Source organism: Harpia harpyja, chromosome 11 (assembly GCF_026419915.1).
Source record: "Harpia harpyja isolate bHarHar1 chromosome 11, bHarHar1 primary haplotype, whole genome shotgun sequence".
Classification (NCBI taxonomy): domain Eukaryota; kingdom Metazoa; phylum Chordata; class Aves; order Accipitriformes; family Accipitridae; genus Harpia; species Harpia harpyja.
The window spans coordinates 39,064,744-39,081,468 of NC_068950.1; the positions used below are offsets into that span (position 1 = coordinate 39,064,744).

General features: G+C 41.3%; 1 protein-coding gene across 4 annotated transcripts in view; it reads right to left on the reverse strand.

Annotated features, from left to right (window-relative positions):
* The window catches only part of CC2D1B (coiled-coil and C2 domain containing 1B), a 35,681-nt gene extending 19,267 nt beyond the window's left edge, over positions 1–16,414 (reverse strand). For 2 of the 4 annotated variants that reach the window (XR_008237333.1, XM_052802554.1), the window contains exons 1-12: positions 16,345–16,414; positions 15,697–15,801; positions 12,528–12,669; positions 8,022–8,137; positions 7,065–7,184; positions 5,828–5,965; positions 3,526–3,799; positions 2,898–3,022; positions 2,683–2,758; positions 1,437–1,547; positions 976–1,106; positions 617–689 (exon numbers count right to left, since the gene is read on the reverse strand). Coding sequence is in view for 3 of the 4 variants with exons in the window: in XM_052802554.1 (XP_052658514.1) it covers positions 617–689; positions 976–1,106; positions 1,437–1,547; positions 2,683–2,758; positions 2,898–3,022; positions 3,526–3,799; positions 5,828–5,965; positions 7,065–7,184; positions 8,022–8,137; positions 12,528–12,669; positions 15,697–15,762 (1,372 nt within the window). In the remaining variant the exon portion in view is untranslated. Of the gene's footprint in view, positions 1–616; positions 690–975; positions 1,107–1,436; positions 1,548–2,682; positions 2,759–2,897; positions 3,023–3,525; positions 3,800–5,827; positions 5,966–7,064; positions 7,185–8,021; positions 8,138–12,527; positions 12,670–15,696; positions 15,802–15,904; positions 15,925–15,951; positions 16,030–16,344 lie in introns of those variants that run through there. The other 2 variants (XM_052802556.1, XM_052802557.1) reach the window with 2 other exon arrangements.
* Between the last annotated feature and the right edge of the window lie 311 nt (positions 16,415–16,725).

Sequence of the window (16,725 nt, forward strand, 5' to 3'; positions counted from 1 at the left end):
GACGACAAAAAGGACAGAGTGTCTCAAGAAGCAGGTTCAGTTTCTGCCTCTGTCACTGTCTCAGTGTGACCATGGGCATGATTTGCTTTGTCTCTGTAAACTACTTTTACTAGCCATGAGAGCTGCAATACTGATCTGACTTGTCAGGTGTTGCAAGAAGATGATTAATTAAATATAGAGTTCTGAGGCTCCTGCTGGCAATCAACAGAATGGGAGACATCAGGCAGATTTTTTCAGTTTCAAAAATCGCCTTCCAGTAAGCTAAGAAGCCAATATACCCCAAGTTTACTCTTTCTTCTAGGGCTGGCACAGAGGACAGACAGGTAACGTTTTCAGCACCTGCCCATGGTTAAGTTGTTTAACTTTTCAAATAGTGCCAGTTTTAAGTTCCAATGCTGTCAATCAGGCAGTCAATAGTCAGGAATATTCACCAGTGTGAAAGTTTGGGAGCGTATTAATAAGCAGTTTCACAATACCATGAACAGCAAGGCCAGCCTACTCACTGAGAAAAAGGAGGAGCTGTTCCACAGGACGAGGAGGCAATATCTGCACACCTCCTTCAGAGCCCAGTAGATATACAAAAGTTGGTATTAGGACATTTTATATTCATACTTACCAGGAGGAACAGGTAGCTCAGAAAAATTCACTTTTCTCCCTGCTTTATGGGCTCTTATGGCATCCTGGTATTGCTGTAATCAAAGGCATTCAGTAAAACATAAAGTGGAATTGACTATAAATTAGCAATCATCTGTATTTAACCAGCATAAATATTGCAGAATACACAGTATTTTGCTATAATATGTGCATTGTCTCTATTTCTTCCTTTCTCCGAATGCTTTACAGCTTCCCTACTGGAGCTCTTTCCAAACAGAAGGACAATACACAAATTATTTCAGCCTTGAAAAAGTCTTCAGCAAGAGAACTAATTCAAATGGCTTTGCTGGATGCAAGCAGCTTCCTACACTTTCATTTTACCTTGGCTATCCTTTCATGCATCCTGCCTTTTCGATCATCCCCACTCGCTTTAGCTTGTGCTGCTGCCGACTTGTACTTCTCCAGCCTTTGCTGCAACGCTTCCAACACTGTTTTTGGCTGCTGCAAGGAAGCTTGAAATAAGACAGACAATGAAATGCCATATGATTAGATTTCAAAACATATGAGCTGCCTTTTTCCTCCCCTTTCTTACCTTCTGCAGAGACAAAAACATCATTGCAAAGTCTTATTATGAATACAATTATTCTAAAGAAAGTTTATTAACTTTTACTTCCATTACTGATCCAGAACAAAAGTACAGATGAGATAAGCAGCAAACAATATTCAGGAACATTAGCTAGGTTTACTCAGTCCTGCTGCAGTTCAGTGGGATAGGGCAGACCTTAAAGTGCCTTCCAGCCCTGCTACTTTTATGGCTTGCTACAGAAACCCAAAAGTCCTACCTGAAGCTTCTTGGGTCTGAGGTTCAGGTGTTTTAAGATCCTGGGAACTTCCCACTGGATCTGGTACCTTTTGCTTGGATGCATCTTGTATGTTTCCTAGGCTTTCAAGATCTGCAAAGCAAGGAAAGCAGGAAGTTTCACAGCGTGTTCCGTAAACAGCAAGTCAACCCATGTTACTCAGAAAACCAGTAATTTGATCACATCATCTTCCTGAAAGCTTTCTGATTTCAAAACAGTATCTGCATGGCTAGAAAAGTCTAAAGGTTCCCATTATTCAGGGAAAATGCTATATAATAGAAAATCTCAAGTGCTGATTTAATTTAGGTTAGTGCTGCCTGAGGGGGGAAAAAAAAAAAAAAAGTAAAACCAGTTCAAGTATTCTAAGAATTCTCTCCCCAAAATATAAATTGGTATCTTGACAGATGGAAAGAGTGAACAAGATTGCTAATTGACTAAAACATCCTAGTAACAAAAGATGTGCTGAAAAAGAGAAGCAAGTAATATCATCTATTCAGACACCCAACTTTCTGGCATTGTATAACAGTAGTTATTTCAGAAAACTACAAAAATATCCGCTGCAAAGATCTTGCACTTTTTAAGGCAAGATTATATCATGGGTGAAGTTTCTCTCTAATGCCATTGAGTGATCAGTTTATAACTTGGAGTCATAAATCTCAACATTTATTGAAATAAAATAATCTGTCATTTAGTTTCTTAGAATAAATAATCTGAAGCAAATTGTTTAAAACACTGAGTTGCGCAGACCAAATATTAATTGTTGGTGGTGCTAGTAGATCTATTTAAAAAAACCCTCTTACAAGGATTGAAGTATCTTTAATATTGGTAACTTGCTTTAAGATTTAGACTTTACTGCACTGCAATCTGTTCATTAATCTCTTAATCTGAACGTTATGAACTTCAGTTGAAACACGTAACACCATCAAGTATTACAGTAAACTTTAAGGTGTGTCATTACCCTTCTTCCCCTTACACTTGCTGCTACTACCTAAAGTTATAAAAATAGGAGTATTAGACATCGATACCTACCTGAACTTGTAATTCACAGAGAGTAACTTCAATATAAATAATGATACCTCATTTCTTTTCATTGGTCTTGATTAGAATTTGAATACGCAGTAAGCCTCAGACCTAAGTGATCTTCAATTCTTCTTTGCAATCAAATACAGAATCATTCTATTACAGCATAAAGAGACTTCTAAAAGGGTTTTTGTAAAACGAGCCTTACCCTGAGGAGACGGAGGCATATTCTGGAGGTCTATCGGCTGCCCGCTATCCAAAGCTTCCAAGACCACATTGAATTTCTAATGCAGAAAAAACAAAACAGAAGATTTATGCTAGTATGTCCAAGACTTGCTGTCTGCCGTAATGAATATTTGACACTCAATGCATGTGGGTACAGCACAGGGTATGTTTAGCATTCAAGACTTTTTGTGTGCATACCTTGCCTGCCTTCATGTATTCCTTTGCTTTCTCCAGGTCCCCTCGCTGCTTGGCTTTTAGAGCCGCTAATTTATACTCCTTCTGCCTCTTCAGTAGTATTGCTCTGGCCCTGCTGTTCTGGAGATCTGTAAGAATGAAACAATGCTGAGACTTACACAGAGCATGCAAGATGTGCATCCCTTGCTATGTCCATCTATTCAAACCTGCATTAGTTCTCTTTTGCTTTGAATCACACAGCCATCTTACAAAAGTCCTTTTTCCTCCAGTCTCCAGAAGTCCTACCAGACACAGCAATCCCACTTTTCCGAATTGGGGGTGGGGTGGAGAAAGGTCTTTTAGTCAATATCTCAATACTTTTTAAAGCTTGGAATTCCACGTGTCACAATACTGAAGGAGAAACCAAGGCACAGGAAAAGTTAAGTGAAAGATACTGATATAGTGCATATAAGAGCTCTATAACAATAACTGATTCCACTGCCAGATATTCAGCATCCCACTGACAACTCTATCTGAAACATTCAGCAGGGAAGTTCCAACATAAGCAGTGCTCTGCTACACAATTCAAATATCACAAAATACGTAGCATTAAAATAGTGTTGCAACTGCTTATCCTCTCAGGTCATGGTACCTGTTTCCATGGTAGGACTAGAACCAGCACAACCCTGTAGAGGCTCTGATTCCAGATGCTGCAGGGCCTCATGAGAAGTCTTCTGCTCATCATCTGCAGCAGACTCAGGTTTATTCTCTGGTAGGACAATGACTGAATCTTCTGAATTCTCTAGCTGCACTCCTGCAGCTTGAGATAAGTGAGAGGAGCTCTTTCCTGTTGCAACAGGAGGTGGCATTTCTTCCTCATTGATTTTTTTGCCTTTCTTCACTGCAGCCAGCATGGTTTCCAGTGTCTGGCAGAGATGGAACAGCAAAGTCAATAGGCATTTTCATCAAACATATTACTAGCATAAAACCACTAAAACACAAATTCATTCCCTTACACGCAATGGGATCTATTACGCACACCACTACAGATTGCTGCCCTTTAGCTCCCTATTTTTCTGCAAGGCCAACTTCAGTGCTAGTGAAAGGTGTCCAATTATCAGAGCAACAAATGCAAAGGACTTGTTACCAAACTGCAAGTACCTCAACACCTAGAAGTATTGGATAGCTGATGTGGTCCGCTCAGCTTTGTCACAGAAAGTCACCAAGGATGCCATTTATACCAACTGTAGACAGATTTTATGTCTTTAAAACAAAATAAAATACACTACTCCGCAATGTCACTGCCTATGTGGATTCAGTGAAGGAAGGAGTCTACATATCTATTTAATGCAATGAGAAAAGCCATTAAATACTAACAAAGGAAATGGAGCTTCAGCTGGTGACCTATGGCAAGAAGCTCTCACCATTTATAACATGGCTTAACTGCTGCTCATTTTTTTAAAACCCTTCCTCCACCACAAGTATTACCTTTCTCAATATTTTTTTTTTTTTAATTTAAGTTCCAGACAACAGACCACCACACACTTTAAGCCAAAACAAAAGTTTTGCTTCTTTCATCTTCCACAGAAACTGAAATGGAAGGACAGAAAGACAACAACAACAACAAAATCTCATCAGGGCCAGAATCACTGCTATTTTTGGTTAGCCATGACATTGTTTGACCTATTAAGCAACAGTGGCAGAGATACTTTGGACTGACTGCATGTGAGATTGGGGTTCAGACCAGTACAGCAACCCACACACAGCTCTCTCTTCTCCACATGTGGGATGACAGACTGACTGGAAGTGGTATTATACACTGAGATTAAAGTTCTCAGTTCCAAGAATTAAGTACAAGAGATAACTGTACACCATTTGTTGGCATGTCATTTTGCTAATTAAGGAACTGTGAGCTGTGAAGTGAGATTTAGTCTATTATCCTCAGTTACACTGCTTAGGCACAGGGAAACTCCCTACCTTGAAAAGCAAAGGAAGTGGCAAACAGCATACTAAACTTCGTTATTGGATGAAATAAGCTGGTTTGCCTATCCCTCTTGCTCTCTGAAAGGTCAAGTGGTTTCATGTACGTTCCTTTCAGAGCTAGCAGGCAGTAGACACATACAGACTTCTTTCTTGTGCATTTCCTCCCCTGGGTTTGGCCTCAGTTGTTCTCTTTGTACCCTAAGACACCTGGCAGCTAGTGAGACATTACATTCTTTCTTCAGTGGACAGTGCTGAGCTATAAAGCTTTGCTCAACAAGACAGAGCTGGCTGCTGTCTGAGGTGATGCAGGAGACCAGAGGAAAATAAACAGGGAAATACAGGCACTCTGCACAGCGGCAGTCACCAAGTACTACCAACTAACTACAAGCACGCCACCTGGCTGAAAAGATGTAAAGCTGAAGCAACGGCTCCTTGCTGCAATTTTTAATTGCTTTAATGAAAAATCCTGTTCTATTAGTTTTCAAGCACAGCCAACACACTCAGGGAAAGGTATCACCTTCCTTTGTCTCACAGAACTGAGTGGAAGGTTAGTATCTAAGGGAAGGCATCAGTGATGAATTGGAAGGTGTATGTGCTAGGAAAGCTCCTAAACTTTGCTTTAAGGTAACACTGAACAGTCATCACAGGTCAAATTCAGATCTAGATGGGTGCGTTTAATATCAGCACGTACCCCAAACCCTGCCTCCAGGTACCACTAGCCACATTCAACAGAAACAAAGCTGACCCACAAAAGGCATTTGAAGTTACACTTGAAGTTACACTTTATCTGTGTATTTGCTACATTGGATTGGTAGTAAGTAACAAGAAATGTTTTTAAAGAAACTCAAAGCAGCATATTAGAATTTCTCTCCTCTTTCAAGAAATTTACACATCTGGAAAGACTCTGAACTACACTTTAGAGAACTGACTTTGCCTCCCCCTCATTCACATACCTGATGAACCCAACTTACCTTAAGGCCTCTTTCGTATCGGCGTATTTTGGCACTCTCACCTGACTCCTTTGCGTTAGAAATTGCTGTCCTATAGTTAGCAATTCTCTTCTCTATTGCCTGTTGCAGCTCACTGGTAACAGCAGGAAGTGAGGTGGTCTCAGAAAAAATAATAAAACAAATCAAGAAAACTTATTTCATCCAACTATATGAGTTTTCTCACAGCACTGAAAAACAAATACTCCTCTTCTACACACAGTCCCGTTAATCAAGAGCGCAAGGACGAAAGAGTCTCTAAAACAGAGGAGCACTTGTACTATGCTAACAGTCCCTGGATCCACCTCTGGGCTTTCTCTCAAAAGCGTAATAGAGAAGAATGGGTGGAGACATTTAGAAAACTCACAGTTACAGGGTAATTGGAGCCATGTGGTTAGAGAGTAGGTGAAGAGAACAGTAAAGTCTCTCAAACACCACACAACAGAGGGTGTGAAGAGGTATTTTGGCACAAATCTTGTCTTTTTCTCTTCTTATTTTTGAAACATGCTAGTTTACTCCCTTCTGGGCTTCTTCAACCTGGTTTTACTACAAAAGCTCTTTTTCCTCCTCCTACAGCCTGGAATTAGTTCAGGGACAAAAGCAGCCTAAGCAAAGTTATGAGTAGCTACTTACAAACACTCTGCAGCTACAGAGACCTTTCAGATGGCTGCTGATGTAATTATTGCCATTATCTCTACAGAAACGCTCTTAAACCCATTTATTAATGGGCCCAATGCACAAGGGCACTGGCATCTGTAGCACACAACAGAAACATGGCAGTAACTGAATAAAGGATTGACAAATGAAGCTGAGAAAGCTAATGCTACTGAGAAAAATTCCACCAAGATGTCAAAGATGCTGAGTTATAACAAGTCTCACAATTTCAGTGCACCGCTCAATACTCTGAGGGGGAAGATACAAACTCTGGAAGCCTGAACTGCAGTCTGCATGCTGATACGTACAGTGAGGGACAAGACACGCTTCACTACAACTGTCTACCTCCTCAATTCTATGCTAACATTAAAAATCATCCTCTGAACAAAGCAAAACATTCACCTATATCAATACAGCATTGGTTTCCACAGAGAAGGCAGCCATAGTGCGGTTTCTCCTTCCTTGGAAGACAAGACAACCTCTCTAAATCCTGGTCTGTGACCCTCATATGAGCTGCATGACAACAGTGATTCAGCAAAACTGTCAGGAACACGAAGCTCTTTCCTACCTGTGGCTGCAGTTCAGGTTGCCCATTTTCTGGTTCAGCTGTGGATGGCTCCATTGCTATCGTTTCATCCTCACAGCTTCCTGTCTCGCCTTCCACCCCAAGAACTTCTTGCAATTCTGCCTAGAGTAAAAGTAAAAGCCAACAAAAGGCTTTTGCTCAAAATTTTCTTTTTCCTCAGAAGACAAAATAAAAATCAAGTCTCAAGCTCCAAAACCTTTGGATGGACCTTGAACCCAAACAGAGAGTCTAAACATCTTATATTCTGGTATTTTTTTTTTTTTTTAATTACTCTTTTTTTTTTTTTAATTTTTAATGAAACTGGTTCTACTTGTATTCACAACAGGAATCCAGCTACCACTCGAAAGCCAAACTGCAGCTCCAGGATCACCACACAAGTTTGTGGTTAGAGATCTGACCTGAAGCTGGAGAAGTTCACAGAAGTACTTTTACAAAGTTCATTCAAACCCAAATTTGAAATTTCCAAAAAGCATCTATTAACAACAGCAATCAATAACAGTGCTTAACACTCCTTCCGTAAACCCTGCCAACTAGATCACTCATTGAAATAACAAAGAATTTCTTGGAAGCTGCACTCTCAGGCCAAGCACTACTCGAAGCAGTAGCAAAATGGTGACAGACATCACTTTAAGGAGAATGTCCATGGCTGTATTTCACCAGCTGCCATGGAATGGGATTTCCGCTGTTTCCCCCAATTTTCTAAGACCCTCACACATATGAATGTTAGTTAGGAAACTCTCCTACTCTGGTGTGCAGGGGGTTGGATCCTGCAAAGCCTTATATCTAATGGGATGCTTTTGCAATATTTTAGCTTCTCACCACGAAGTTAACAGACATTTTGGATAAATGCCGTTCTGTTTAAAAACAAAACAAAACAAAAACAAAACCCCCAAACAACAAAGACATACTAAAACTTTTTGCTAATAAAGTTATGCATACCAACAGGTCTGTATCTTTCTCCAAGTCTTCATCATCTGCTTCTTCCCCCTCATCTTCATTCAGGTCCTTCATACACTCTGCAGCCATCTTTTCAATATGATCCATGGGCAGAGGAGCTGTAAGAAGAAACCACAAGGAGCCATAAATGCTAAGTAACAGTTACACAGTCACTGGATATAAATGCTAAAGGAGTTGCTACCAGCTGAAAGACAGCACTGACTTCTCCTCCTGCTTCCCCTTTATCAGATAGTGTCATAGGTAAATGAGACTATATTCGTGGGTAAAGGGCAAAGACTGGGGAAGTGAACATCCAGGAAAAAAGCAATACTAGTGTTTCTGAGAGCGACAGGCAAGGCAGGCAATAAGACAAGGAAAATGACTGCATCCAATAACCTAGCTGAGAAATTAGATCTCAGGGAGAAATGATGTCTGTTTACTAATACAAGAAGCCTGAACAGCAAAACCATTAGCACCGTGATAGACTAGGAGTTGTGGTGGGACACAACAGTGCTCAGAAAGCATGGCCACAAAAGACAAAGATACTGTGGTAAGTTTGCACGGTAATGACATTTAAGACTGTGTAAGAAAGACAAGTAGGACTGGATGAAACAACTGCTTCAGGGAAAAATTACTAGAAGTCACCTCAAGCTCCTAGGCTGATTTAAGATACAGATAAGTACTTCTATGATATTATTTACAAAAATAACTAGTAACATAAACTTTGTCATTACGGAAAACTTCAATTTTCCAAGGAAAAAATGGAGAATACTATTATTCTTGGATGTTACGTCAAAACTGTATTCCTCAGTTAAGCTAAAAATCAATGGTGGCACGAGAGAAAATTAAACTGTTGATGAATAAATCTGATTAGAACTTTCTATCCATGAAAGGCAATTACTGGAACAGCCTCTGTCCCCAGTAGGAATAAACATCTGAACTAGTTTTAAGCTGATGATAGATATTTACGAGAGGTATTTATGATGTGATTGTCCATATTAACAAGGCCTGGACTCAGCATCCTTGTCAGGTCTTTCTGTTCTGTGTCCTTTGTCTCATGTCAGCTTACCCTAACAAAATGTAATTCACTCCTGATGTAGCCTGACTGACAGAATAAATTCTGACTCCATGTGGGACAGAAGTGATCCACATCCATTCATCCCTAAGTGCCAACAAACTATTTCTTTTTCCTAGTTCCATCCCTTTTCTTCTCTCCCTCACGTTGAACTAATTTGAGTCAAAAGTACTGTAGTTCCCAAAAATCTGCATGTATGGATATAACCAACTTAGCCCAACAGTTAAGTGCATGAGATGCAAACACTTGTATTAAACGTCCCAGCACATCTGCCAGTAAACTTCTGTTCACATTTTCTTTCAAAGCCAAAAATATGTTATTGTGTGTATTACAACAGCAGATTCAGCCATAAATCAGAACAAAGTTCAAGGTATTTACCATAAATAGTGCTGAGCTCAAAAGAGTTCCCAGTCAAACTACAACTAACTAAATCACAGGATTTTTGTATAGGGTCTACATTATACTTGACACTCTCAACAGTTGATTGATTTTCTCAATCTACAGTCTTAAGCACAAAAATGTCTCTCCATCTCATGTTAAACTAGGTACATATTAACACATTAACGTAAATTAACATCAATTTTAGAGACATACTGAACAACGCAAGCCATAAGCCAAACATGGCTGTTAACACAACAAGCAAGGAGGCACAGCAACCTATCCACATGTTTGAAGACAGCAAGAAAGGAAGACAAGAAAATCTTTCTACCTTGAGAAACTACTTGTTTATACATCAAACACCACTGCAAAGTCACACTTGGCACGCAAAAATAGAATGCTCCAAATCAAGGCATCATACTTGTCCTGAGCCCTAAAGCACAGAGAACTGCTAAACAAATCAGAAAAAGTGCTGTTTCTTCTGCCTCTCTAACTACACTTCCACATTTTCTGCATCGTTGTCTCATGCCCATGAGATTTTCCCTTTTCCAAATCCTTCTTGGCTACTTTGTCGTGCAATTTCTCTTCATGTTTCTGGTCTTCACCCTGAAAACTCTGCTTAACTCCTCCTTGCCGAGTTCTCATGTCTACTTCGTGCTGTGCCAACCACAGCTCCCTTAACTATCAACTTCCTCCACACACTCTCAAAGGTGAAGTTACTTGCACACAAATTCCAACTGTCCACTTAAATGCCTCTGATACTTCCTTATGCAGACATACAACTGTGACTCATCAGTGTCAGTAAATGCTGCATAAAACATAGATCTTCAGGACTGAGCTTTACAGTCAATTTAAATGGATCTAAACCAGATCCCATCCATCCCCTGCATTTGCTGAATCAGCTGAAAATTACCCAGGTACAAAGCTGTTTCTGTCCAAATAATCTAATTTACCATATCAGTGCTTCAGTACCTCTATCAAACATGTTGCTCATATGTTTGACCCTTAGCAAAACTCTGCAACTAGGACGGTAGGCCATATCCAAAGGCAACTGGCTGTACATCAAGGGTCAGAGTGTTCCCTACATGAAGCCCGACTAGAGGCAAAAAAGCCAACAGAACCTCCTCGGACGGTTGGTTCAGCTCTAATCCAGTATGGCAAGTTGAGGCTACAATTTCAAACATCTGAGCGGTTGACCAGCTGGCATTTATCAGCCACAGATAGCAGAGATCTCTGTACTTCAGATGTTGCAACAGTACAGCTTTTGCTGTCTGCATCTTCAAAAGCTAGAGGGAGAGATCACTTTTTCCTCCCCATCAGAGGTCTAGAATGTAAATCCAGGAGTAAATTATTGCATCTTGTGTTGAGCCAAGAACCGAGTGCTAATATGTATTGTACTGGGTCCATTTTTCCTGTCCTTCTCCAGACAGGATCTGTTTCTCCCCTGTCCTTACTGTACCCTCCTCCTTTCCAGGTGCCAGCCTGCATCCTGCCCCCACCATGCACCATGTCCCCATCACTACAGTGTACCAGGTCTCACGAGTCCCCAGTGCCAGCTGTTCATCTTCCACGAGCTTCTAATCTATATACTCCCAATTCTACCAGGAAAACAGAATAGCTGTAAATGATTTTGGAAAATAGTTGTACAAGCCATAACACATAGTAAATGTTAATTCTGCACTGTCTGAAGTTTCATTTCCCTCTTATGAATAGAGAGACTGAAAAAACACATTAAGTGACATGATCAGGGTGAGAAGGAAGTCAGCACTTGAAAAGCTGACAGTGATTGAAGAGCTCCTGACACACAGATTCATCCTCGAAACATTATCCTGCATGTTTTAACCACATGTAACCTATGTCCAATGGCAGAAGTTCTGCTATTATGCTTATTAGCAAAATTATGCTTATTAGCTTTAAGGGTTTACTACAATCTTGAAATCTAGAGAGTGGAAATTATTTAGAATTTAGTTTTAGATACAAACACCTCCTCTGTCTCTCATCAACTAGTGTTTAGACAGTCACTTTTTCTAAATATTTTACAGTTCTTCGTTTCCCTGCTGCTCTGTGTGAAGTCCCTTCAAATATTACAGGCCAATTACTGCAGAGCTGCAAATAAGGTTGTAGTTGTACTAACCCTTCTTTCCAGCATCTGCTCACACACCTGTAGCAAGGGTAGGTCCCATTCTCCTTGTCCCATCTCAACCACTTGCTGCCACCCCTCCCTTGCAGCCACAGCAGCATTCAAATAGGCAGGTAGCAAACCAGATCAAGGAACTGATTCAGCTGAAAACCTAGCACAATAACAGAAGTTAGGTTTTGTAGATCAGTTTCCTGAACCAGCTCACCCTGCAGCTCCACAAATATGTATACCAGCTTAGAGGTAGAGCATGCTCACTAGAGACTGCCCCTCTCAGCAGCAGCCTTCACTTACAGTAGATTACAGTAATCCTGTAAAACACTGCATAGCTGCACTATCAGACAAAATTAACAGATGCTTAAAATATTAGGAATAGTAATGATCCATTCCAAGAGACACTCTAACCTGCACAATACAAACTACAGGATTCTCTCAGTAATTCCATCAGTTCCAGGATTTCCCTCTTAACAGGGTATTCAATTTTGGTTACAGACTCCAAGTAACTAAAAATCTAATGCTCATTCAGGAAATTCAGTCTTTAAACAAAACCAGAACAACCACCAAACAACAAACAACCCACCCTCCACTAGAAACACAATTTCCATTTGGAATTCATCTAGCACCTACTACACCTTTTTATGAGTCCGTATGCTAAACAAGCATGTCTTAATTTAGCCATTAAATTGGGTAGCCATCATATATCTTTTTTCTATGTCTACAAGAGCATAGACAAAAAAAACCTCTTACCCTTTTTGTGGCATAACAACTTAAACCTTTCAAAGTAAAAGAAAGAGTAGTTACAATTTCAGCTTCTATCAGTAATGAAAAAACTTTTTCAATATATCAGTGACTTGTAAAGAGCTATCTTTAATAAATTATTCAGGTAGTCAATAAGTAAAATCCAGATACTTTAACTTACTTTTCCCTTTCGGTTTTGATTTCCCTTCTTTCACTTTTCCTCCTGTGAGAGCTGCAAGCTCTGCTTCTAGGTCCCCATCATCCCCACCTTCCTCTGCACCCAGCAGCATCTCTTCAGGACTGAAATCTACAAACAGCCCCAGCTGGAGCCAAGGGAAAATAAAAAATTAATTAAAAAAACCAAAAGTGCAGTTAGAACAGAGATGACACTCAAAAACATCACACTGCATGGATTATTTAAACATTTTCATGCATTCTGGATTCTGTTCATTTCTTTTAAAGCCCACTGTCACACCACTTCTATTACCAAAACAATGCATATCAGGCAATGCATAACTGATGTAAGGTACATAAATCTTAATAAGCCACAAATACTCCCCCTGAAACTCTACACAGCCAAGGATTTCTTAAAAATCAAGCCTATCTAATAGTCTGACATAACAAGGTAAAATAAAAGGATGTCTTATACTGAACCTCATGAAGCAGATACCATCAGGGAAGTTCAGGGCAGTTCCTGTAACAGCTAAGCTAAAAAATATTCAATCATCATTCACACAATACAGGTCTGACATGCATACACTGCAGAGATTTCACCCTTATCTCTTGGAAGAAGCTATATTCACATATACAGAACTGTTCTATACTTCTTGTTACCTCAGTTTGTAAAGCAAACACATGGAAAGCGCAAACACAAACACAAGGAAACACAGCCATTACAAACCCAGCAATGCCTGCACTACACTGGAGTAAACAACTCTCTAGAACAGATCATCAGCTAAGCAACAGCATCTCAGGTAATATTATTAATAACAGCAATCAGAATTTGACAAAGTAGTGGGGGTTATCACTCAATTGCTGTAAAACATGCCAAAGGATATAAGTATCAGAGAAATCTCAGAGGTCTTAGTCTAAAAGGTATTCTTCTAAGATGCCATTTTATCACGATTTTTATATTGCCAGTTAAGATACTAACTGCCCCAGAAATAACCACACTTTTATTCAAAGTATGCTAAGGTTTTTCATAAACATGAATTAACTGAAGTAGATTCATCCTATGAGGTAGGTGGAGTAGCTTTTCTCAGACTTTTTCAAAGCACAACCCCCTGTTGGTTTATTGGTCAAGTAGGCAGCAGTTCAGCTTCTCTCAAGCAAAGGAATAAAAATCAGTTGTCATTATCACAAGGGTTAACAATCTCCTCCTGCCTCCAAGCATCTGAAGTGCTGCGAGAAGCTGAAGCTGCCTGTCAGTTTATAAACTACTGTGAATAACTTTTTTTTTAAACTCTGTAGGAATTGAGGTGCTGGCAGCTACTGCCTTGAAATATTTTGCGTCCCTCTTTGAACCCTTTTATAATCCCAAAGGAGAATGTGGAACAAAGCTGAGAAACACTGATTCCAAGGACCAGGAACAGTATTCAAAAACAGCAGCTATTTGTTTACTAGCCCTGATCCTGCCCTTGACATTCTATAAAGCACTGGGCAGATCAGTTAGCCACCCTCTGCCTTACCCATTTCCTTTCTGTAAAACAAAACTAATATATTTGCAGTCTTGGATAGAATGGAAAGAAGGTCAGGACAAGACTTAATTAGGAAATATTTATAATGGTGATCTAAAGATTCAAGTTCTATAGAACACACATATACCTTTTATCAATGTGCAAAATGGATCAGGAGCACATGCGATCTGTTCGTTACTACACTGCAAGTGTAGAAAGTGAAGCAAGTGTAGTAATGAATGAAGTCAAGAACAGAATCCAGCAGGTCTAGCTGTAAGTCTCTCAATCTGTTCAGTAAGGCATATTTCCAACGAAATTAATAGCATTAAAGAAATGTTTAATAAAACAGAAAAAAAGACGTTAGAAAAAACCTGCAGTTGATATACTACATAGCACAAAACCAGTTCAAATTGAGTTAATTTGCAAGTGAACAAGCCGTTAGTACATTTGTTTCAAGAAACAATCCTCCATGCTTTAAGACAGGCTGAATAACTAACTGTATTGAATTAGAAATTAGTAAAATATGTTAATTGGATCCTTTACTTACTCTTTTCTTTTTAGATTGTGGTTTCTTTTTTTGGAAGGGGGAAAGAGATTTTCACCTTTTACCTTCTTCCCTGTTCAAACGAACTAAATCATATACTGCCTCTCCAACTGAGAAATGCAAACTTCGTATTAGAGCAATGGTGACATTATGGATCTCTAACTAAACCATTCTGCCTCCAGTATGAGAACACTGGTTCCTAAGAAATCACCAAAAGAGAGTATCTTAAGCTATTTTCTCTATTCTAATATCCTGTTCCAATCTCTCTTCATATTTTCCTATAATCTTATCAGTTACTCCTCCTCTATATGTTACTTGCCTCTATTCTACCGTCAAAAGTTTCTAAAGTTCCATTCTGGTTCTAACACATTCTGTACCTCTAACTGTACTCTGGTTTTCTTCCACTATTCTACCCAAAATTTTGCCTTGGTTGTATTTCTAATTTTGACACTGTTGCCTGACTTCCTACACCTGCCAACCACGACTAAATCAAGCTTCTCTCCTCAAGGCTTCTGAAACTACATCCAAAGGTAAAGAGTATGAAAAAAACCACAACACACGGACACACCTAAGCTCACTTTTAGCTACAGAAGAGGGCCACAGGCTTATCAGTCTATCTGTTGCAAGAAAAAATGACTATACACAGGGAAATTAAAACTAACTGTCTCTGGTGTAGCACCTTAATGTTCTCCCATATGTGCCCCAAATGTGTTATTTGATATTTTGGTCGTCTTATTTCTGTCTTCTTAGAGGTGTAAGAAAAACCTCCATATAATTATTGAGGTTATTATTAAATCTCAATACAGCTGGGGTAGGAAACTACTATAAGCATGAGTCATGAGGTCTCCTATGAAGATTACAGCATTACAACACTGTGGCTTCCTGCAAGACCTCCACTGCTGCATATGAGATATTTACTTTTAAGAAGAACGCACTAAAGAAGAAAGCAGGAAAACAGGCACCACACAATTTCAATTTTTTCACGGTCCTGCAATATCTTATTAACACATAAGAGATTCTAGCAGGAAAACAGCAGCAAGAGGTCTGAACGAGACCTTAAGAACGGTAGGAGAAGGAGGTTTCCCTACCTGCTTTGCAACCACATCTCCCTGGCCCTTTGCCTCCCTTACCTGCTTTGCAACTGCAGCTCCCTGGCCCTTTGCCTGAGGGCTTTTTTTAGGTCTTCTGCCAAGCATGCTGGTTCATGAATTTCCCAAGATTGTGTCTCTAAGGGACTGAGAGCACATGAGATTGAGCGTCAATATCCTCGCCTGTCTCAACGCATGGCAAACCGGACGAAGGCAGGCAGCACAGAGCAGGCTGCGCACAAACACGCACCCGCAAACACCGGCCAACAACCAGGAAGGAAAGCGGGGGGCACGCACCGTGTAAGACGCTCCCCAGGGCCCAGGCCCGTCAGTGCCGCCTTCCCCCACAGCCGCCCTCCGCCGGGCGCCCAGCCCGGCCGCACCCCTCCCTCCGCCTCAGGCGACTCGCACCCGGCACTCCCCCGCAGCCCGGCCCGGGCGGACAGACACGGCCGCTCGCACCCGCGGTCAGGGACGGCGGGACCCCAACCCCGCCGGACCCAGCGCCGTGTGAGGGCGGGGCAGGCCCGGCCCGCCCCGTACCCCTGTGGAGCCCTCCCCGCCCCGGCGCAGGGAGGAGCCGGCGGAGGCGATAGGCTGCGCGCCGTCTAAATAACCGCCGCCTCACCGCCGAGGGGCCGCAGACGGCACCGCGAGAGGCCGGCCCGCGGCGGGCAGGCCCCGGCTCACCTCGGCCTCCCACCGCCCGCGGAAAGGCGCCCGGTGAAGCGGCGCCCGCCCGGCACGGGGACGCCTCGGCCGCGGCTCCGGGGCAGCAGCGCGCCTGCGCGGCGGGGCGCTGAGGGGGCGGGGCCGGCAGCGCCCGGGGGGAGGGCGGGGCCGAGCCCTGGGCTGCGCGCGGGAGAGCCGATGGCTGGGCAGGATCAGTTTTTGGAGGAGCCTGTTCCACACAAAAAGTGTTTTCCAACTATCCATCTCCCGATAACCAATGCATTTTTGTGAACAGGTCGATTACGAAAGCAGATTTCAACAGACCCGCACTACCTAACGCAATGTCTTGGAAACAATCCTCGATATCCATCAAAAAGAAAAAAGTTGGTTACTTGAATG